The 24236-nt window shown below is 34.2% G+C and overlaps 1 protein-coding gene across 1 annotated transcript in view; it reads left to right on the top strand.

Moving 5' to 3' along the window:
* Window positions 1-24236, top strand: part of LOC105625684 (low-density lipoprotein receptor-related protein 2) — a 46126-nt gene that overhangs the window by 8435 nt on the left and 13455 nt on the right. Inside the window, exons 3-21 of the mRNA XM_012207008.1 lie at window positions 2843-3097; window positions 5139-5393; window positions 5815-5931; window positions 6118-6977; window positions 7193-7694; window positions 7868-8618; window positions 10728-11444; window positions 11561-12917; window positions 13003-13204; window positions 13316-14315; window positions 16229-16877; window positions 17032-18202; window positions 18318-18738; window positions 18869-19077; window positions 19209-19604; window positions 20300-20867; window positions 21332-21575; window positions 22581-23188; window positions 23249-23544. Of these exons, the coding sequence (XP_012062398.1) occupies window positions 2843-3097; window positions 5139-5393; window positions 5815-5931; window positions 6118-6977; window positions 7193-7694; window positions 7868-8618; window positions 10728-11444; window positions 11561-12917; window positions 13003-13204; window positions 13316-14315; window positions 16229-16877; window positions 17032-18202; window positions 18318-18738; window positions 18869-19077; window positions 19209-19604; window positions 20300-20867; window positions 21332-21575; window positions 22581-23188; window positions 23249-23544 (10578 nt within the window). The remainder of the gene's footprint in view (window positions 1-2842; window positions 3098-5138; window positions 5394-5814; window positions 5932-6117; window positions 6978-7192; window positions 7695-7867; window positions 8619-10727; window positions 11445-11560; window positions 12918-13002; window positions 13205-13315; window positions 14316-16228; window positions 16878-17031; window positions 18203-18317; window positions 18739-18868; window positions 19078-19208; window positions 19605-20299; window positions 20868-21331; window positions 21576-22580; window positions 23189-23248; window positions 23545-24236) is intronic.

Here is a 24236-nt window from a genome sequence, read left to right as displayed (position 1 = left end):
ATGAGCAAACAGCGGATTTAAGCTTATACATCTGATATATATATATATATATATATATATATATATAATAAGTAATATATATAAATATAAATAATATATATAATTAATAAATATATATAATATATATAATTTTTTAATTAATTCCTATTGTAAATAATGTTTGTGTACTATGAAAATATATTGGTTCTCTGGAATATAGCGTTTTATATACGATTCGGGCACGCCACAAGTTGTTTCTTTATTATAATTTAATTGATCACTTTAATCACTTTTAGTAATTGTCTTGTGTTAGATTATGAAGTAATTAAAGTACATAAATAAAGTAATTAAAGTACTTTGTTATGACTTCTTTCAACTATTTATTTATGAAAATGACGGGCAATTTGTACATATTTTATTTAAATTTCAACTTAAATTTAATAAATTTATTATTAAATCCTACCTTCAAAATACTTAAAATTTAAAATATATCTAATCTTTTTAAATGTAACTCATTTTTACTTAATAATTTCTACATTTGATTTGAATTCAAATTAAAAATTTAATTCATTAATTATATTTTCTAATAAAGTAATTTTTAAACAACAATAAATTCCTATTAAGACTCTCCTATCGTGGATTATTATTTATAAAACAAGTTTCTCCTTAAAATACTGCCAAATTATTTAAATTTAATGCTTTACATTTAATTTTTAATTACTTTATAATTTCTTGTGTTAGAATTAATAGGTTTTTTTTACAAATGAATTTTTTTGAGGTTTTTTTTGAGTAATGAAATACTTGGCTAATTACGTTTATTTATATGTATTTTTTAGCGGGAGGTATGTAATATTCGATATTATTTTATGCCCTTGATATATTTTATTTTATTTTGTAAAAATAATATTTAGAAATTTATATAAGAATTCTAAAAATTGAAGAATTTAAAAAAAAATTTCATCAAAAGATATCTTTTATTTACCTTTATTTAAAAATCTCATCTTGTCAAAAGTGCTGTTTGTAGATTATTTTTTTCTTTGCTTAACGGCTTAGATTGTATCAATCTATATCAATTGAAAATAAATCTATGTACGAAAACAGAAGATTTGCTACAGTATTTCACGTGCAATTAATAATTTTTATATTTATATTTTACTTCTTTTTTCTTTCATAAATAATGAAAAAAGAGCAATTGTTAATAAACGAGTCTAAGAACATCAGCTGCACTATTTAAATGAAATATTAATTATCGCGGATATATTATACAAAAAAATATTATCTCGTCAGTCACAAGGTCGCTGGTATAAGAATATGGCTAAATAGCAGCTGCGCAGCGATTAAGCGGATTCTTTACGTTAGGATTCACTAAATTATCACGTTGTCACGATAACACGTATTGCACATTGTTAAATCAGCAACATTATGTTCACTCAAGTCATAAAAATGAAGATTGAGATTTGTAAACATTTTATTGCCATTAGGCGCCGATAACGTTTTCCTTTCTTTTGATGCTGACATTGCTGATCTTTTGCTGATCTTTCTATCGTCGAAAGTTTTGTGTTATTTATAATCACTCCTTTTTTGAATCGTAATATATTATTTAAACTTTTGGAGAATATTTTTCAATCTCTTTATTACCAATATCGATATTAGAATATTTTTTAGAATTAAAAATTTTCTCATAAGATTTATTCAGAATTATTATATAACATATGTAATGATTATTATAATTTTATTATTATAACATTTTTCACTTTTTTTTAATCAAAAGAACACGAATTTTTAAAAGAACTTTCAGAAAAATTTCATTTTTAAAAAAGATAAAACATAATATTTTGTTAAAGCATTTCGCAATTAAATTTAATTAAAAGAAAATTTACATAGTTCCACATTTCGCTTCTCCTCCGCTGCTCCCCTTATCTTAATATCCCATGAACCAAAGAGAAAAATCACGTTTCAGATTGCTATATCAGGCTCATTGTGCATGTTTATCAATGGTGCGAACGTGTCGAACTAAAATGTGATCATCAAGATATGATTGTTCTTTACGTGCAGTTAGTGCATTCAAGTTATCACACAAAACTATTTGGACCGGGAAGCGTGATCAACTTCAGATCACTTTTGACGTTAACTTAAAAGAAATATGTATGCTACTCCATTTGTCACGTTCTTCATTCATAAGTGCGCCACTAGAAATGTTTCACAAGTCAGATGGATTGCAAAGGGCGTACAATATACACGTTTAAACGCTTTAACTTTTGCAAATCTCATAATGATATAAAATAATTTCTTCTGAATTTAATAAAAATAAAAAGAGCAATTAAATGAGCAAATGAGAGTCATGCGCAATGTCGGTTTACTATTTAACAAATGGATTACTTTTAAAAATATATATTTATTTTAATTCATATCCTCCCCGGGTGGGAGGGAGAGGAGGGAAGGACAATGAATAATGTCGATATTTAACATTTAAAGGAATTTTTTCTCAAACTCCAACCTAGCAGTCAAAACACATTAGATGAATGTGTTTCTCTCGCATTAAGTATAATCCAAGCAAATTAGAAATCTGTATAAAATATCTAGAATCAGAAAATGAAAACATGGATCAGTCATACATACAATTTGGTGTTGCTTAATTTAGCCAAAAGACAATTCTTTACAAATCAAATATAGTGGTAGTTAAATCAAATATAGTAGTGGGAAAATTCAAGTCACAATTTAATAAGAAAATCCTGAAAGATCATGAGATGATATTTATTCCAGCGTCGAACATTTATTTTTATTATTTATATTATAGTATAATAATTTATGAAAAAAAAGATTTGCAAAAGCAAAGAAGTAATAAAGGACATTGACGTTGCAGCATACAGAAAATGCCAGCCAGATGACTTCAGGTGCGTTGGAACCACACCGGAACTTTGTATACCTAAAGAAAAAAAGTGCGATGGTTACTTGGATTGCCGGAATAGTAGGGATGAGGAAAGATGCGAAAATAATATGAAGCCAGCCTGTCGATTGGATCAATTCAGATGCAATACTACGCAACGCTGCGTCGAGCAAGCTGCGAGGTGTAATCACTGGGACGATTGTGGTGACAACAGCGACGAAGAACACTGCAGTAAGCTCGCGATTTTGCAATACGTTTATTTAACGCTTCACGATTTATCTCTTCCGCCATCATTACTTTCAAATAAAATAAAATTTAACTTTTTATTTCTCTTATTAATTCCTATTTATACTATATCAAGATAGTTTTTAATGGGTTTTTTAATGGGTACATACTTAATAAAAAATGTACTATTTATAAAAGTAAACTTGAATCGCAGGGTAGCTCCTATAAACAAAATAAATAAGATTTTCTTAACGATACAATTATTTAATTATTTATATAATTATTTACTTCCATAATTTAAAAAAAATTATTTAAGGAAAATTATTTAAGGAAAATATTTTTATTTATGACGATTTAACGAGAGATATGATTTTGCATATTTTATTTATAATATGAATGTTCGTGTAATATGAAGATTACATGTATAATTTATTTTGTATATTTTATATAGTCAGAACTTGATCTATTTTAGAAAATCATTGTTCTTTACTTTTTTTTGTTTATTTCCCTTATTTATATTATATAAGTTCAGTATCAGGAAACGTCTTTTGATGATTGTACAATGTATTGATTTTACATCGAGGATCGAAAGGCAAGACTTTTTAATTATATTAAAATTAATTATATTAAAAAATTTTACAACAGTTACAGAGCTGCTTTTTCTGCTGAACGCAGCCAATGCATTGGAACAAAATCTGATCGTAGCGCTACAAACATCACAATTCAGCCAGCTGTAATTTAATTAACTTTATTAAAAATAAACGAAATTTAAATTTAAGAAAGAGATTTTTAAATTTAGAATTTCTACTTTTGACAGGTTACCATGTCTTTTGAGTTTCTATAAGTTTGATAATTTTTTGGTAGAAAACAAAACCGAGAATAACAGGAAAAAATGGGAAAATTTCTTCTCATTTTGTAGACCTATCACGTACCCAAAAAAATTGGCGAAAATTTAACTTTTTAACTTTTTAACGCTTTGAAAGCTTGAAAGTTTTCTTTATAAAACCATTTTCAAAAATTAATATTCTTAAGATCTTTGTTACTGAGTTATCATGGATTAAATAAAAGGAGCATTTTGAGACTTTGATTGCTTATAACTCCATTAAAAATCATAGTATTATAATTAAAAAAAAAACAGATTTTTGAAACTGAAACATTTTTTGATTGAATAGTATAATAATTGTCATGATATAAATGAACTATGCTACGAATTTTTATTATACTTGTCTGTTACTATGAAAATAAAACTTCTATGAAAATAAAACTTATTTAATAAAATTGTAATTATTTCTACAAAATATGATGTTAATAAAAACTTCTCGACGATTATAAACATCCAGTGATTAAAATTTTAATTAAATTTCTGTCATTAATTTCCCCAATTTTAATTGTATCAAGTTATCATAAAAGAAGTTTTTAATGGCTATATAATATGTTAAGCTCAAAGACCGAAAACGCTCATTGAACAAAAAAATGATGCTTTATGGCTTTTGAGATTCAGCCACAATGCGAAATTCATGTTGTGGCTCTTTCAAAAATGCTCATAACGCGTTCTGGCATATATTATTATATTATATTATTATTTTGCTTTGTAGTCTTTTTGAATATATACAGGGTGTTTCAAATTTTTTAACACAACTTGTGGATAGGTATCTAAGTCGAAAATTCCTGTACTATTTTGTTATTTTCGCAATAGTTAATGAAATATTAATTTTTGAAGATTGCTAAATAAGTGATGCATAATTGCTAATAAAATCGACATAAGACAATTTTATAATCGGAGTTGCTTATGGAGTATCTTAAAGAAATTTCTCAGAGAATTCTTAAAGATATCTTAAATTTGTTTTATGTGTCGATTTTGAACATTTTGCTCATATGAGTGATTAAGAAAAAAATTGTAAAAATTACAAAATGTTAGAAGATTTTCGACTCAGTTTAATTCAATCTACCTGCCTACAAGCGGTGTATCAAAAAGTTTAGGATACCCTGAATATGAAATTAAATCGTGACAATTCGTAAAAATAATGAGAGATTTCTTGATATTCAGGTTTCCCACCTTGCACCAGTGATCAATTCCGATGCGCTAATGCGCTCTGTATTCCGATAGCGTATCAATGTGATGGATATAAAGATTGCCAGGATGGTTCCGATGAGAAGTCTTGCACAATGACACTCTGTCCAGGAAACAAGTTCATGTGTCCGAAAGGTGCAGCGGATGGAAAACCATTATGCATCAATCGATCTCAGTTATGCGATGAAAAACAGGATTGCGAGGACGGAGCGGACGAGGAAGCGGCATGTTGTAAGAGCAATTTAATTTTATATATGTTAGATTACAATATTAAGCGCAAAAAGTTTAAAAACGATCATACATTTATTACATCAATTCTTTTTAACAATATCAGAAGATTATGTAAAATATTTCATGAGCAACATATAACATCATTAGTAGTTATAAACTTGATAGAAATTATGGAAAATATTATAACAATTAATCAATATACAGAGAAACAAAAAGATAAAGCATTTAAAACTCCAAATAACAAACCTCATTAACGTTTTGAGTTTGAAATATATTAGATATGGAATTTTTTTTATAGACTATGTGGATTCTATATCTTAAATTGTATTAAATATATAATATATAGAATGTAGATTTAGATTCACATTAAGAGACTAGCATTTAAAAGAACATTTAAAAGAATAAAACTTCTTTATCGTAGCGACAAGTATGTGTGGCTCACTTGGTTGCCAACATAAATGTCAAGCCTCTCCTACTGGAGGGACTTGTTATTGTCCCGAAGGAAGAATACTTGCCAATGATTCACGGATTTGCGTTGGTAAGCTATTTGACTTTTATAAATTAAACTCTTAATCCAATATGCAATAATTTTTAGTTACCTAATAATGCAATGATTGAAGAATTAGAAAATCCTGAATTAGAAAAATAAGAATTTACTCATGGAGCTCGCCCACTTTTGCATCCTTTTTTTCGCATCGCCCATCAGACTTTTTTCTTTCTGTAGATCGAGATGAATGCTCCGAGTGGGGCTTCTGTGAACAACTGTGCGAAAATACTGACGGCTGGTATACGTGTTATTGCGCGCCCGGTTACATTCTTCATGGACACAATAAGTGTCGCGCCCAGAACACCTCTTCCTTGGAACTTCTACTCGCGCAAGATCGCGCAATATGGCGATTAAGCTCGACCGGCGAGGACCGAAGAATAATTGCAAACGCTACCGGTGCAAGCGGGGTGGACTACTTGTACTCGCGAAATCTGCTTTTCTGGAGCGACATGAAGACACGGAAGGTTCATTCGGAATCTCTCAATCTCGGTAGCGACACGCCAGCTAAAGTGGACATCAGTATGGCGGGTTCCTGGGGACCTGTGTCCATCGCGATAGATTGGATTGGCGAAAAACTCTACGTGGCGGATTCTATTGTGCAAAAAGTGGACGTATTCGAGTTGGATGGACGTTATCATGGAATAGTAGTGGGTTCCAATCTCACTAATCCGACTGACATCGCGCTGGATCCCACGAAAGGCCTCATGTTCATTGCTGACAGCAAGCAGGTCCTACGTACCAACATGGATGGTACTAATGCATTCCCTGTTGTCTCTGAAGCAGCTTATAAGGTCTCCGGTGTGGCTGTTGACATTATTGCTAAAAGGATATATTGGTGTGACTCCCTGTTGGATTACATCGAAACGGCAGACTATAGAGGACACAATAGAGTAATGATTCTCAGAGGTTCTCAAGTACCATCTGCAATCAGACTTACTCTCTTTGAAAACAGGATATTTTGGACAGACGGCACCAAACAGGCTGTTATGAGTGTTGACAAGACTCAGGGAGATTATTCCATTCAAAATGTATTCAAGGTATGAGTGCAACAATCGAGTATGTTCATATTTGATTGAGTAATAGAAACGAAAATCAATTTAGTCGATTTCTACTGCAGTTTAAATAATTGATATATATTCTTCAATTAAATAATGATGTTACACTATGTTGTTTAATATAATATATTTACCTAAACAGTTTTGAGAACATTTATATTAGGTTCATATCGTAATGTTCATAATCTCTTTTTAAGATACGCGACGCCAAAGCTATAAAAGCCTTGCATCCACTCTCGCAACCTAGCGTCTCCAATCCCTGTGGCAATAATAATGGTGGTTGTCAACATATGTGCATCGTCACGGCCTCCAGTGATCAAAACAATCGATTAGGCTATCGCTGTGCTTGCCACATCGGATGGCGATTGGCAGGTGACATGAGGAATTGCAATTTAGTGCAAGAGTTTCTCATGTATTCACAGCAGAGGTTTATTAAAGGACGCGTACTCAATCCCGTAATGGAAGGCTTTAGCGATTCTATTCTACCAGTTGTATCCAGGCGGGCACGATTCGTTGGACTAGACTATGACGCACATGATCAATATATCTATTATAGTGATGTTCTTCAGGATGTTATATACAGGGTACATCAGAATGCGACTGGACGCGAAATTGTTCTGGCTAGTCAAAATGAAGGGGTGGAAGGGCTTGCAGTTGATTGGGCTGCAAAGAATTTGTACTATATTGATTCGCGTAAAGGTTTGTTGATGACAAAATCTTACTGAATATTTGAGCTATTAATCTTCAATTTGGTTGATTTGTAATAGTATGAATTTTAGTAACTTTTTAATGATAAATTGAAATCTATAATTAAAAAAAATAAATAAAAAGCAGACTCTATTTAGACGGTGAAAATTTTACTACTTTCTCAGGCACACTAAATGTGCTCAGCACTCGGAATGTCACCTATCGGCGGACACTACTGAAAAATCTGAAGCGTCCTCGCGCGATCGTAATTCATCCAAACCAAGGTTACATCTTCTTCTCCGAATGGGACCGTCCGGCTAACATCAGCAGGGCCCATGCTGATGGTTCCAATCTGTTTGTCTTCAGAAATCTAACTCTGGGTTGGCCAAATGGATTGGCGATCGATTTTACTGAAGATCGATTATATTGGTGTGACGCTCTCCTAGATCACGTGCAGCACTCAAACTTGGAGGGTACGGATGTACGAACGGTGAACTCTAGACTGATACGACATCCGTTTTCCATCGCCATTCATGAACATTGGATGTATATCACCGATTGGCGCCTTGACGCTATTATTCGATTGCATAAAGAAACTGGTGAACAGGAAGCTATTTTGGTTCGTGAACCTGCTACTAATAGACTTTACGGCGTAAAAGTTTTTAGCCGTGATATTCAGAGAACGACGAATAATCATCCTTGTACTATCAACAACGGTGGTTGCGAAAAACTTTGCTTTGCTATTCCGGATAATTCTTCGCGTTCTGATATCATGTTCCCTAATATGCAATCAGTACCGAAGCTTACTCAAGTATGTGGATGTCCTTATGGAGAACGTCTTCAAGGCAATGGTAAGAGTTGTGCAGCAGATCCTGATGGGGAACCACCTTTGCAGGCGTGTCCACATACTTGGGATTTTACTTGCGCAAACCAAAGGTGCGTAAAAATTTGACTTCTTTAACTAATAATTGAAGTTAATTATTTACAACAACATATTCAATATTTGTATAGAGAAGAAAATAACTCTTATAGAGTCGTAATAATATATTATTTTTTATTGAGAATTTTAGTACAAGTGTTGAATGTGTTAATATAGATATAAATGTGTTAATATAGATATAATATACAATTATATAATATACGTATGTATATATAATATACAATTCACTTTCCTTTTAATACCTTCGCTATTAGATACCAAATCTAATGATTATTTATGATATCATTTGTTCAATAGCCGTTATATCTACATAGCGCTAAATATATCAATAAATAATGTTTATTATATATATAATGCACTTTTTATTTTCAAACATTTCGAAACATTTTCAAAGTGCATCTTAGTATTTAATACATACTTCATTCTTCTTAAGGAGGATGGAAAGATTTGGACGACTGAAAATTATGTAAAATTCGAATGTCATTTATAGATAAATGAATAAAAATAATATGAATATACTTTTCACATAACATAAATTTTCTTTTTAGCATATTTTGAATGCTTTCTTAAAATAAGCTATGAAAGTCCATAAAATATGAATAATTGAAGGCAATATTTAAAGGTAACTGCGTGATTTGCATATTGTTTCGTTTTTAAGATAACTCAAGAACGGCTGCAGATATCGACTTCAAATTTTTTTTAAAGTAAAGATAATAGAATTTTCCAATAAACTGAACTTATCTTTGCGTACAAAAATTTATTTTTGTAAACCTATTTTAATAATAAATAACTTGAATTCTTTGATATTTTTTGACAAATTTTTAATCATCATTTTTACAATTTGCAAATTTTAGGTTTAGTTTATAGACGAGAATTTCACCAATAAAATGGCACCAAGAAAATTCTAATTCATTTATCCGAAATCGTGGCAAGATCGGAGCAGTGCGCAAATTGCATAGTTGCCATTAAATATTAATATTGCCTTCAATTATTCATATTGGCGGCGTTTAATGTTTAACATTTAATGTTAAACAAGCACAGATGTGAATCCAAGACATCGGAGGCGACGTTTCCGAATGCAGCCAGTGTGTGGACTTTCACGGCTGATTTTATTCGTTAAGAAAACATTCAAAATATAAAAAGGAAATTTATGTATGTTTATTCATTTGTCCATAAATATACGAATTTTACATAATTTTCAGCCATCCAAACCTTTCCATCCCCTTAAATTTGAGCGTATTATAACATGAATACGAGTATACGTACACTTAAATATCGTTATTTAACATTTTATTTGACTTTACACATTTGGAATGATACAAAGTTACATTTTGCTAATATAACTTCCTAACCATGCTAATTGCTGATGTTTTTTTCAAATTTTTCATATTACAAATAATCAAGGTTTTTCATTAAAAAAAAACACAATATTTGATTACAAAATTATATATAATATTTACAAAAAATGAATAAGTTGATTTTACTGCTAATATGAAGATATTCATTTGTTTTTTAAAATAAAAGAAAGATTTTTAGATAATAAATTTAATAAAAGAAAGATTATTATAAAGAATTTATTAAGTTTAATACATTTACTTTATTATGTAAATGTATTTAAAATAAGTTACAAAAAGAATTATTATTTCAACATCTAATCTTTTGCTCTTCTTAGTCATATTCTTGTTTCTAATTTATTATTGATTTAGTTTTCAATTTGAATATTGGTAATGATTATTGTTATTGTATAAAATGCAAATGAGTGCTTATAGAAAAATTATTAGATGAATGAAAATTATTAGATTAATAAAAAAATTCTTGAAATAAATTAATAGTATACAATATTATATATTCGATTTGAACAGTTTTTCAGTTACTTTCAATAATTTTTGTGCGGGTCCAAAAATATTTTTCCATAAAGGAAGAAAAGAGATCATAATGTACCATCTTCTTTTAAACTACTCTACAGTATACTATTCATCTAAAAAACAAGAACATCATTTTTTAGCCAATATATTATCTTATATTTAGTTAAATGTAAGGATAGGTTTTTTTCTAAGTGTATTTATAAATTCAAATATTTTAATTTTTAATCGATCTTCTTTTAGATGCGTCCCAAAATCTTGGGTATGTGACGGTGAAAATGATTGCCTCGACAATAGTGACGAAATGCAAAACTGTACAAAACCAACATGTAGCGCAAACGAGTTCCAATGCAAATCAGGTCGTTGCGTACCGATGACATTTCATTGCGATTCCGAGAACGATTGTGGTGATTATAGTGATGAGATGGGTTGTCCGAATGTGACTTGTAGCGCAAATCAATTCGCTTGTGCCAATAATCGCTGCATTCCCGCAACTTGGAAGTGCGATTCCGAGAATGACTGTGGTGACAGCTCCGATGAGGGTGAATTTTGTGCAGCAAAAACTTGTTCGTACTTCCAGTTTACCTGTCCACGCTCCGGTCACTGCATACCGCAGTCCTGGGTATGCGATGGTGATAGTGATTGTTTCGACCGACAAGATGAGATGGATTGTCCACCAGTTACTTGTCTTAGCACACAATTCACATGCGCAGATCAAAAGATGTGTGTCTTAGCATCGTATAAGTGTGACGGTATTAGTGATTGCAATGATGGATCAGATGAAGTAGGCTGCCCATCATTAGCACCGGATCAGTGTAACACTGACAAGCAGTTCCAGTGTGTCAGTTCAGCTATCTGCATACCGAAAAGCTGGTACTGCGATGGTACTGCAGATTGTCCTGACAAATCCGATGAACCAGAATCATGCGGAAAGGTCGATTGCCAGACTGGATTTTTCAGGTTTGTTATATTCATTAATTACATTTTATTTTCCTTCAAAAAAATTCATCATGGATGATAAACATCTTATTCCTGTTTCAATAATTCATCGATATTCGATTTTATATATTCCTCAGATGCCGAAATGAGAGATGCGTGTTCAAAGCATATATCTGTGATGGAAAAGATGATTGTGGAGATGGATCTGACGAAGACATTGAACTGCATGCATGCGGTCCTCCTATATTCAAATGCGACTCTCAACAATGGAAGTGTCCAAACGTAAAGAATCGTTGCGTGAATACAACCAGCGTATGCGACGGTAAATTAGATTGTCCCAATGGAGCAGACGAAGGACCAGGTTGTGACACCGCCGAATGTCATCATCAAGGTGGATTATGTACCAATGGTTGTATTCAAACTCCATTTGGTGCGCAATGCATTTGTCCGGCTGGCGAAGAACTCAACAATGACGGCTTGACATGTCAAGATATAAACGAATGCAACCCGGATGGAAGATGTTCGCAGCTCTGCAAGAACACAAAGGGTAGCTACTATTGCAGCTGTGTGAATGGTTACACATTAGATGCGGATAAGCATACATGCAAGGCATTTAATCATAGTGCTGCGTTTTTGATTATTTCCAATAGACATACTATTCTGGTAGCTGATCTTCAAGATCAAGCATTGGAACGAGTTCCTATCAATGTAGAGAACGTCGTGGCGACTGCCAGTAATATGCACACAGGTACTATTTTCTGGTCGGACATGAAGTTGAAGCGAATCTCACGATTAGATCGTGGTAGTGATCCTCAAGATATCATTAGTACTGGTTTAGATTTGGTAGAAGGCCTAGCCTACGACTGGATTGGACAGAATCTTTACTGGTTAGACTCAAAGCTGAATACAATTGAAGTTGCTAAGGAGACTGGAGTTGGAAGGATGATTCTCGTTAAAGAGAATATTACACAGCCACGTGGAATGTGTTTAGATCCCAGTGAAGGTGCAAGATGGCTCTTCTGGACCGATTGGGGTGAAAACCCTAGAATCGAAAGAATTGGAATGGATGGCACCAATCGATCTACTATTATCAGTACAAAGATTTATTGGCCTAATGGTCTTGCGCTAGATATTGCAAATCGCAGAATATATTTCGCAGATAGCAAATTAGACTTTATCGATACTTGTAAATATGATGGCAGCCAGAGACTTCAGGTTTTAGCCAGCTCGCACTATCTTCTGCATCCCCATTCACTTACTCTCTTCGAGGACACTATGTACTGGACTGATCGGCAGCTCAATCGAGTTCTTTCTGCACACAAATTTAAGGGTTCTAATCAGACAGTAGTGTCGCATTTAATTTCGCAGCCTCTTTCCATACACGTGCATCATGCAGTCCTACAACCGATCATTGCAAATCCTTGTGCCAACACATCTTGTGAACACTTATGTCTTCTATCGCCTAATCCAAAAGGATACAGTTGTAAATGCCAGGTAAGTAATTACACAGATTTCAAAGTAAACTATCAGAAATTCTATTTATCTAGATTGAATTATTTTTTCTCTGATGTTTGAAAAGGTTGGATTTAAATTACTATCTGATGGACGTTGCATGGAAGAGGAGATACCATATTTAATGGTTCTTCGAGGTTCACAGATCATTGACATTTCTTTGACCCCTAAAGAAACTAAAACTGGATACATCACGCCTATCGTAGGTGTGGAAGGCGGAAGATTTATCGAATATGACAGAAGAGATCGTATTATCTACTGGTTGCAAAGTATAATAACTAATTTTTTATATTTCTTGTTTTGCAAAGTCTTCTTGAGATCTAAATTCTTCAAGTTTTAAGAGAGAATTTTATTATTTATTAATTTATTATTTATATCAGGCAAAGATAGTGATAACGAGAACGGTACGATTTATGCCATTCCCTATAATGGTGGCAACCGGACGGAGTTTCCAAATCCTTCTGGTGATACTGGTATTGTCGGTTCACCATCTACTATAGCACTGGATTGGCTTGGACGCAATATGTTTATTGGCAACAAATTTGCATCTAATATTGAAGCTATCAAATTAGATGGCAAGACACGATTTCGTACAATCGTTTTATCAAATGATGGAAATCGAACGTCAGTATCTAAACCAAAGGCAATGTGCGTTGATCCTATTGACGGACAAGTGTTTTGGGTGGATGATGGAGGTTTCGGAGTGCCCCAGAAGATTGGGCGGGTTAATATGGATGGCAGTAATCCGTTAGTTCTTGTAGAGAGTCTAGAACGCCCTGAAGCAATTACTATCGATATACCTAGCAAAACCCTATACTTCTCTTGCAAAAATCCAGTTTTTATCAAATCTATGTCAACGGATGGTCAAAATATTCGTACCATTCTCACCGCGGCAAATAACATGGCAATGCCTAAGGCAATAGCTGTCCATGAATCTCGTTTATATTATTTGGATTCACTTTTTGATAAGATCGAGCGTGTTGATTTGTCTAATGGTGATAATCCAGTCATTATCATTGATAACGACTCTGAGCTTCGTACTCTAACCATTTATAAAAAACGTGCAACTGGATCTCATCCTTGTCTTATAAACAACGGAGGTTGTGAACAGCTTTGTTTACCTGCGTCTGGAGGTACACGCGTTTGTGCTTGTGGAATGGAATATAAAAAGGTTATGGAAACCAGATGCGAACCTTATAAGACTTTCGCAGTGGTAACTCAGCTGGATGTTGCTAGAGGTTATAGTCTTAAAGATTCCAAAGAAGCTATGATACCCATTACTGGACCTGGCCATCATATCCTCCATGTTGATGTACATTACGCAGGAAACTGGATATATTGGGTGGAATTCAATCGAGGCTTTTGGAATGGTATTTTCAGGTAAAATAAGACTAAAGATGTTCTTACAAATGTTAAAATCTTTAGATGATTTCTTCATGAAGATACGATGTGCGCGCGCGCGCGCGTGTGTGTGTGTGTAAAAATAATATTAAGAATCTTTATTTTAGATCGCATATGTGAGAAATACAATCAATACTAGAAATTTAAAATGCCTATTATGATCGAAGTTGGATTTTCATTGCTTTGAATAATTTAATCTTGAATTAGAGAAAAGCCTTTTATTATGAGATAGGCGCCTAATATGAGATGACGGCGTTTCTGCTAAACTAATGAACGCTATTGATTCCACCATAAATTTATTGCTCTTGGATTGAAAACTATTTAGTAGAAAATTTATATTAGCCCATCATTGTAAGATTTTAAAATTTGAATGTTTTCAAGTTTCATTGAGATGCGCCTTTAAACCTTGTTTATTATTTAATAAATAAATATTTGACAATAAATTCTTCATGTAGTGAGAATGTAGATAGAGTAAGATTGTACTAATAGAAAAATACAGGATATGTAAAATTGCTTAATTGCAGAAGTTAGATTTGATAGTAAAACTGTGAGGCGTGGAAATCGTAATATGAGATACCCAGAGTATCTCTAATATGAAATAATTCATGCTCCTATGTCAAAGTGAAAATCGTTGCTAAAGTATAAATGTTATTGTAAATAATAAAAAAGATAACTTGAATGAACGTCGAGTGCCTATTTCTGCGATGCTTAATTCGAACTACCTGAAGATGAGTTTTGGGTATAATCTATCGCATGCTCATTTTTTGCACACGCTGGGTGTGTTTGTTTGTATTTTAGACACATTAAATGAAGTTTTTTAATTGCAATACTGATATATCTTTTATTATCGATCTCGGGGCACCTTATATTAGGAGCACAAGTTTTTTGCGATTTTTGCTCACTTTTTACATTTCTTTAATTTTCAAAAAAAATTAAATTGAATTTGAATTAAATTTTATATAATATTATAGCTTACAGTTTATTAAATTCTCTTCCAAATGACCTATTATTTTTTAAAATTCTGCGCATAGACTTCTAGCATTTACCCAAAAAGAACTCGATATCTCATAATAGGGGCCTTTTCTCTATTAATACACTATATATGTATTTGCATATATACCATATTATAGTTTTTTAGAATTGCGCGCCGAATTGTTTTTCCGGATTATATATAAGCGCAATTAAAACCATTCTAATAATCGCGAATTAAACTGAGCAATTTTAATAATTTGATGTTATCTTCAAGTCCTAAGCCATTAGATCACCGAGATCTTAATATATATAGGATGTCTCAAAATAATCGCCAAATATTTCATGGGCAGATAGAGCGAACTAAACTGAGTCGAAAAGTTCTCTACTATTTTGCAATTTTTATAATAATTAATAAGATATTAATTACTAAAAATTATCAAATATTAGTTTTTAATAATTTTTATTCAAATATTATCAACTTTACAGAAAAATAGCAAGAGACAAAAATTGTCTATTTTCTTCTCATAAAATCTGTAAGAATTTTTTCTGAAGTTTTTATCAGCTTTTTAATACTTTTCTTATTGACAACAATTTTTACCAACATGAGAAAATGCGATACTAAAAATTTTGAAAAAATTCTCAGAACTGTATGGGAAGAAAATAAACAATTTTTGTTAGTTGCTGTTTTTCTGTAAAGTTAATAGTACTTGAGTAAAAAATTATTGAAAACCAATATTCGGCGATTTTTAGTAATTAACATCTTGTTAACTATATTAACTTGCAAAAAATGTAAAATGGTAGAAAACTTTTCGCAATTAGTTTAATCCGCTCTACCGCTCTATGCGAGAATTGTATCGTTACTTATCAAACACACTGTATATAATAACTATAATATTCTATTAATTTCTATTATATTTTAGAATACGACCCAACGGAACGGAATTGCAACAAGTAATCAAACAAGGAATTGGTTCTAATGGAATTCGTGGTTTAGCAGTGGATTGGATAGCAGGGAATTTATATTTTGCTAATGTTTTCCCTCACGATAACTACGTGGAAGTCTGCTGGTTAGACGGTTCTAATCGAAAGGTGCTCGTAAAAATGACAACAGATGCTCCTCGGGAATTAGCTGTAAATCCTATCAAACGGTATTTGTACTGGATTGATTATGGACAATATCCTCGAATAGGCAAAGCCTTCCTCGATGGTAGCAATTGGTCCCCTATTGTGACGTCCGGTATTAGTACACCTCGTGATCTAACGATTGATCTCGCAACACACGACGTTTATTGGGTGGACTCGAAATTGGATACCATCCAAAAAGTGTCTTACACTGGTGGAAATCGAGAAATCATTCGCAGAAATGTACCAAATCCAATGGGTGTTGCCATTTTCGGCGGAGACGTCTATTGGGTTGATCGAAATTTGGCCACCGTTTTTAAGGCGAGCAAATTGAAGGGCAATACCAGCCTTCCTATTCCTGTTAGAACAAATTTACAAAAGCTTAGAGACATTGCGATCTTTGATCAAAATAGTCAACCACCAGATATCACAAATCCTTGCGCACAGGTAAATATGAATTGAGATATGCATAATCTTTTATTTAAAAAGGCAAAATTATTATTTTTTTAAATTTAAAACTACTTTAAAAGAAACAATTAACATAAAAATAATTTTTAAACAAAATTAAAAAGGCATAAATAAAAAATTCTTATTTTTTCAGGTAACAAATGGTGGATGCTCTCAACTATGCTTCGCTTTTCCAAAGGACAATCCTAAATCGTTCACTTGTGATTGTGCAGTGGGTGAACTCTCTTCCGATGGTCGTAACTGTGAAAACGTTCAAGAATATCTGGTATTCGCCACGCGAACTGAAATCCGTGCTATTAATTTAGATCCACACAACACTAATGTGCCTTTTGCACCTGTTGGGAACCTGACGAATGTAGTCGGAGTGGATTTTGATTATCAGGATAAGAAGCTGTTGTTCACTCAGATTCGTCCTTGGGCGAAGATCGCGTGGACGCCGTCAGATCGACCGTCCTCCTCCGATTTGCACACACTAATCAGTAAAGGAATTAATCCCGAAGGCATTTCATATGATTGGACTCAAAAGAAGGTATATTGGACGGATTCGTCCAACAATAGCATCTACGCAATGGACATCGACGGGTCTCATTTGGTAATGATTGCACGCGTAGATCGTCCGCGCGCCATCGTTGTTGATCCCTGCAACGGCTCGCTTTACTTCACGGATTGGGGTCGTTTTGGAACATCAGGGAAAATATTCAAAACAACTATGGCGGGATCGCTGAAACGCACTATTATCGATAAAGATCTTTCACAACCCAGTGGCTTAGCAATCGATTACGAGGATCGAATGTTGTATTGGACCGATGCTGTACGTGAGAAGATTGAGCGATCTGATCTCGAAGGGAAGCACAGAGAAATTTTGGTTAGCGCTACTATCTATCCCTTTGCAATCACTGTCTATAGGGAGCATATTTATTGGACGGATCTTCAGCTTCGTGGAGTTTACCGAGCGGAGAAGCATACTGGAGCCGACAAAATCGAGCTAGTGAAGCGATTGGAAGATTCTCCGCGAGATCTTCACGTTTTTTCCGGAGGTAGACAAATATGTAGTGTTAATCCTTGCAACATCAGTAATGGCGGCTGCGATCAATCCTGCCATCCAGGTAACAATGGCTTGCCGGAGTGCAAATGCGACGATAATAGCAGGCTGGTGAATGAAAATAGAATGTGTGTACCAAAGAACGTCACTTGCGATGGGAACAAGTTTGCTTGTAGAAACGGCAGATGTATCTCCCGGATGTGGGCGTGCGATGGTGATGATGATTGCGGTGACGAATCTGATGAGAATATCAATTATTGCTGTAAGTATCATAAAGCTATTTCTGTCATCTTACCAAAATAAATGAATTCAAAGCAAGTATCTTTAACAACATGTTTATTAAAAAAATCTATATAAACGATCTTCATACATTTTAGCTCATCATTCGTGCAGCCCAAATGAATTCCGTTGTAACAATGGCCGATGCATCTTCAAAACATGGAAATGCGACCATGAAAATGACTGTCGGGACGGTAGTGATGAGGAAGGTTGCGTTTATCCACCTTGTGCACCAGGAGAATTCACCTGCACTAATCATCGCTGTATCCCACAATCTCAAGTGTGCAACGGTATTAATGATTGTAAAGACAACATTACTTCGGACGAGACACATGAGCGATGTCCTCGTAACACTACATGCCCGTTAAATCATCTCAAGTGCGAAAAAACAAACATTTGTGTAGAGCCCTACTGGCTCTGCGATGGCGACAATGATTGTGGTGACAATAGTGACGAAAATCCGATTCATTGTGCTCAAAGGACCTGCCCTCAGAACAGTTTCCGATGTCCCAATCACAGGTAAAAAAATCTATGTTTGACGAATAATTTTAATAACCGGATGACTTTAAAATTATTTTGAAAGTTGTAATGTCTTACGATTTTTTTTATATAACAGAAAATATTTTCTAAATGCATGCGTATTGTCCAGGTGTATTCCAGCCACTTGGTATTGCGACGGAGATGATGACTGTCTAGACGGAAGTGACGAGCCTCCTGGTTATTGCCAATCCGAAGGTAGAACATGCTTTGGCGATCTATTTACATGCGACAATGGCAATTGTATTCCTAGAATTTACATCTGTGATGGAGACAACGATTGTCTAGATAACTCTGACGAAGACGAGCGTCATCAGTGCAGTAAGTTTTTTAATTATACAATATTCGCGCATCGTTCATTTAAAACTTTGATATTTATAATATTTCAATTCCGTATTATAATTAAAAATTACTTTCCACTGTATCTTGAGAAGTTAATTTATTTTGATTAGATGATAGAAAATGTGATGAAGAAACCGAATTTACTTGCACCGCGAATAAAATGTGGAATCGCGCCCAATGTATCCCGAAAAAATGGCTATGTGACGGAGATCCGGATTGTGTTGACGGGGCTGATGAGAATGTAACTTTGCACCACTGCCCAGCTCCAACTCCTTGCGCCGACAATCAGTTTACGTGTAAAAATGGACGGTGTCTGAATCGCAGTTGGTTGTGCGATCATGATAACGATTGCGGCGATGGTAGCGACGAAGACAAGTTCTGTAATACCCAGTACAAGTCTTGCAATAACCAAGAATTTACTTGTCAGAACTTCAAATGTATACGCAAGCAGTTCCGCTGTGACGGCCAAGACGATTGCGGCGATCATTCGGACGAAGTAGGATGTCGTAAGTATAACAGTTACTGCGTCGCTAGATTAATATAAAAAATAATAAATGATTTATTAAGACCGTATATGTGAATACACAACAAGTAAGAGTTAATGCCTATTATGGTCGAAATTGGATCTTAAATGCTTTTAAATAATTTCAATGTGAATTTATATATTAAATATGTAGCTGTATTTGAACTGATTTTTCGGACTTATAAACGCAATTAAACTACTACAATAATATCATAAATTAAATTGATAAGCATTTATTAATTTAATAATTTGATGCTCAATCTGGCATCTTATTAAAAAGAGGTTAATGTACTGACTGTAAATAAATATTGCAAAAAATATCTCGGCCGGGAGTCGAATCCGGATCTCTTGTATTCCGTACGAATGTCCTAAGTTTTTATATAAAAAATTTAAGAAAAGAAATTTTTCAACACTTTTATAAAATATTTCGATTCAATTTGAAAAATGATACATTTTGAAAAATTATATAGAAATTCTGAAAAATCATATAAAGAATTTAAAAAAAAATCTAAAAAAGAGGAATACTAAAAATAAGTGGAAAATATCATTAATCCCCAATTTTTCACATGAAAAAAATGTGGAAATTTTGAATTTTAAGTATATCCAAACATTTATTCAATCTTTCTTCTTCCAATTTTCTTTTTGGCGCGATATGAAATAACGTTAATTTTCTTTTAGCATCTAAGGGAAAGAATACAACGTGTCCAAATCCAAAGGATTTTATGTGCGCGAACGGCAACTGCATTGACTCGCAGTTAGTGTGCAACAAGGAGCCAGATTGTGCAGACGAAAGCGACGAGCCGCTGCACTGCAATGTAGACGAATGCGCTCGAGTCGAGATAAATCAGTGCGGACAGAAATGCGTGGATACACCGACTAGCTTCTACTGCGAATGCAATCCTGGTTATAAACTGCTGGCCGACGGCAAAGCCTGCGATGACATTGATGAATGCATTGAAACACCTCAAGTGTGCAGCCAGCAATGTGAGAACACGCCTGGTGGTTACTATTGCAAGTGCAACGAGCGCTGGTATGAGAGAGAGGCTGACGAACATACATGCAAGCGAAGGGACAATGTTCAGCCGTGGATAGTATTTACGAATAAATATTACGTTAGGAATATGTCGATTGACGCGTCTCAGTACAGTTTGATGCATCAGGATTTGATCAACGTTGTTGCACTTGACGCGGATTACACCCAGCAAATGCTATATTTCTGCGACGTTACCGCAAAAACAATATATAGGTACATTGCATGTATTTTTTCCTGTTTAATGCTATCTCTGGTGAAAAAAAATTCTCATATTGTTTCATAATACTTTCAAGAATTTCTTTATATTTCAAAAAAATTTTGTGAAAATTAGAAAAATTCTTAACTTTTTAAAATTTTATAAATATTATTTTAGAAATTTTAGAAATCAAACTATATTTCAAGATTCAATACATGAAAATTTTCAGAAAAAAATGTAAACTTTCTCAGCATTTCTACAAAAATGTTTCAATCCGTATAAAAACTTAAAATTTTTTTTATATTGTATATATAGAAGGTTATAAAATTATATAAAACTCTAAAAAAAATTTATATAAATATTCTAAAAATTACATAGAATTGTGAAGAATTCTAAAGAGAAAGATATTCATTAAAAATAAGATGGATACTTTTTTGCTAAAAGGTTTGTTTCATTTAAATGTTTTTTTCTTTATTTATAGAGCACCAGTAAATGGCGGTGAGAGGGAACCAATTATTCGTCACGACAGTCTAGGTCTCGAAGGTATTGCTATCGATTGGGTTGGTCGGAAATTGTATTGGTTGGATCGTCACGCAAAGCATTTGGATGTTGCTGAACTTGATGGCACAAACAGAAAGACTTTGCAGAGCGGAATAGCAGATCCACGTGCGATTGCCGTCCATCCCGGTGCTGGATACTTATACTTTACGTCCTGGCATCTTCAGGTAGATTTTAACATTTTACACTAAGTATTCTATTAGGTGTACAACTTTGCTTCCGCCGTTTTCCTATAGATGGCTTTAGCGATAAGTGGTGGTCAAAATAAATAGATCATAGACGTCATACAATAAACTTCTGTCAACATAACCCTATAGAAACATTAGTCGATTTGTGTCTGCATCATAAAGTTATTCTCGATTGAAAATGTCAGTTTACGAGCCAAATTCTCGTCATTTGCGGGAGGTTTTAATTTTTTGCTTCAATATGAAGAAATCTGCGGCTGAGGCTCATCGAATGTTCTCAAATACTTATGGTGAGGCCGCTATTAGTGAAAGAACGTGTCGCGAATGGTTTCAACGCTTCAAGAACGGTGATTTTGACGTCCAAGGTCATGCTCTGTATTTGGTGGGACCAGCTCGGCGTAGTGTATTATGAACTGTTTAAACCGACTGAACAATCACAGGCGATCGGTATCGAACGCAATTGATGCGTTTGAGCCGAGCATTGAAAGACAAACGGTCTCAATACAACGAGAGACACGATAAAGTGATTTTGCAGCATGACAATACTCGACCCCATGTTGCGAAAGTGGTCAAGACATACTTGGAAACGTTGAAATGGGAAATCCTACCCCACCCGCCGTATTCTCCAGACGTTGCTCTCTCTGACTATCACTTGTTTCGATCAATGGCACACGGCCTGGCTGACCAGCACTTCCGGTCTTATGAAAAAGTAAAAAATTGGATCGATTCGTGGATAGCCTCAAAAGATGACCAGTTTTTTCGACGCGGGATTCGTATGCTACCCGAAAGATGGGAGAAAGTAGTGGCCAATGATGGACAATACTTTGAATAAATGTATAACCAGTTTTTTACAATAAAGCCTCGAATTTCGGAAAAAAAATGGCGGAAGCAAAGTTGTATACCTAATAGTTTCCTCATAGATAATTGTATTGTAGACAAAATTATTACAAAGTTACAAAAACATAATTATAAATTATTAAATTTCAGGCGTACATCGGTAAAATGGGTATGGATGGTAGCAACTTCACTCGAATTCTGACATGGGAGGACGATATCGCCTGGCCAAACGCCTTGACAATCGATTACTTCACCGATCGCATCTTTTGGGCAGATGCCCATCTAGATTACATCGCCTTCGCCGATCTCGAGGGTCACAATCGGCGAATCGTCCTGAAGGGCACTTCTGTGCCACATGTGTTCGCCATTACTGTGTTTGACGACTTTATTTATTGGACTGATTGGAATCTAAAAGCGATTAGTAGGGCGGAGAAATTTTCTGGTGCGCACCTACAGGTGCTACGCAACACCACCCATCGACCCTATGACATTCACGCCTATCATCCTCTTCGGCAACTACCCTATAACAATCCTTGCGCGAATAACAACGGTGGTTGTTCACATCTCTGTCTAATTGCACCGCCCGCTAGTTCGTATTTGCTCGAAGGATATGGCCAGCCTGGAGTCACCTCCTATAAATGTAAGTGTCCGAATCAATTCATTCTGGACAAGGACGACAAGACATGCATAGCGAATTGTACCGCTGGTCAGCATCGTTGTGGACCACCCGACGAGAAGTGCATTCCTTGGTATTGGAGGTAAGATATGTTTAGATTAAGTTGCCAAAACAGAAGAATGAAAATATATTGTACACGTAGATGCGACGGAGAAAAGGATTGCAAGGACGGTACTGACGAGTCATCATTCAGTTGCCCACAAAGGATTTGTCGGCCAAGTTTCTTCCAATGCGCAAACAAAAATTGTACACCGAGCGTAACGATTTGCGATGGAATTGACGACTGTGGTGACAAAAGTGACGAAGCTAAATGCGCCCTCGAATGCGGGGAACTCGAGTTTAAATGTAAATCCAATGGTCGTTGTGTTCACGATTCTTGGAAATGCGATGGAGATGCCGATTGTAAAGATGGTAGTGATGAAGATCCTTCCATTTGCCGTAAGTATCATGTTACATCTCTGTTGAAAAATAAAATCAATAAAATTGAAATAATAATATTATAATAAAAATGAATTCGTCTTAAGAAATACAAACATTAGTAAAAAGAGAGCCGTTAGAAGGTACATACAAAAACTTAAGACATAAGTAATAAGGAAACTAACATTGGATTCGCTATTGCTTACGTTATGATCTTACAGTCTCTATTGTAATTGATTGATTAGCTTACTGACATCTTATATCTTAAGTTTTTTTATGTGCCATGACCTTTAGACTTGTGAGCATACTCGTAATAGACGATTATATACCGTTCAAAAAGCTCCCGTATCTAACAAACCACTAATGATCTCGGGAGTTTATGAGAATATAGGACAGCTCAATATACATTTTTTATATTTTACTAATATTGACATGTAGAATAATATGTGGAATTATTGTTAATTTTGTATACTAACTATTAATACTGCTGAAGATGGCTCAAATTGGGGCCGAAATGTATGGTTTGTAAATCAATTAGCCTGATTATAACATGATTATGTTCTATTTAGCATCAACCTCTAATGAGTCTCTTCTGTGTGTGTGTGTGTGTGTGTGTGTGTGTGTGTGTGTGTGTGTGTGTGTGTGTGTGTGTGTGTGTGTGTGTGTGTGTGTGTGTGTGTGTGTGTGTGTGTGTGTGTGTGTGTGTGTAGTGT

This window comes from Atta cephalotes (genome assembly GCF_000143395.1).
Source record: "Atta cephalotes unplaced genomic scaffold scaffold00003, whole genome shotgun sequence".
In the NCBI taxonomy this organism is placed as follows: Eukaryota; Metazoa; Arthropoda; class Insecta; order Hymenoptera; family Formicidae; genus Atta; species Atta cephalotes.
This window is presented reverse-complemented; position numbering and strand designations above follow the sequence as displayed.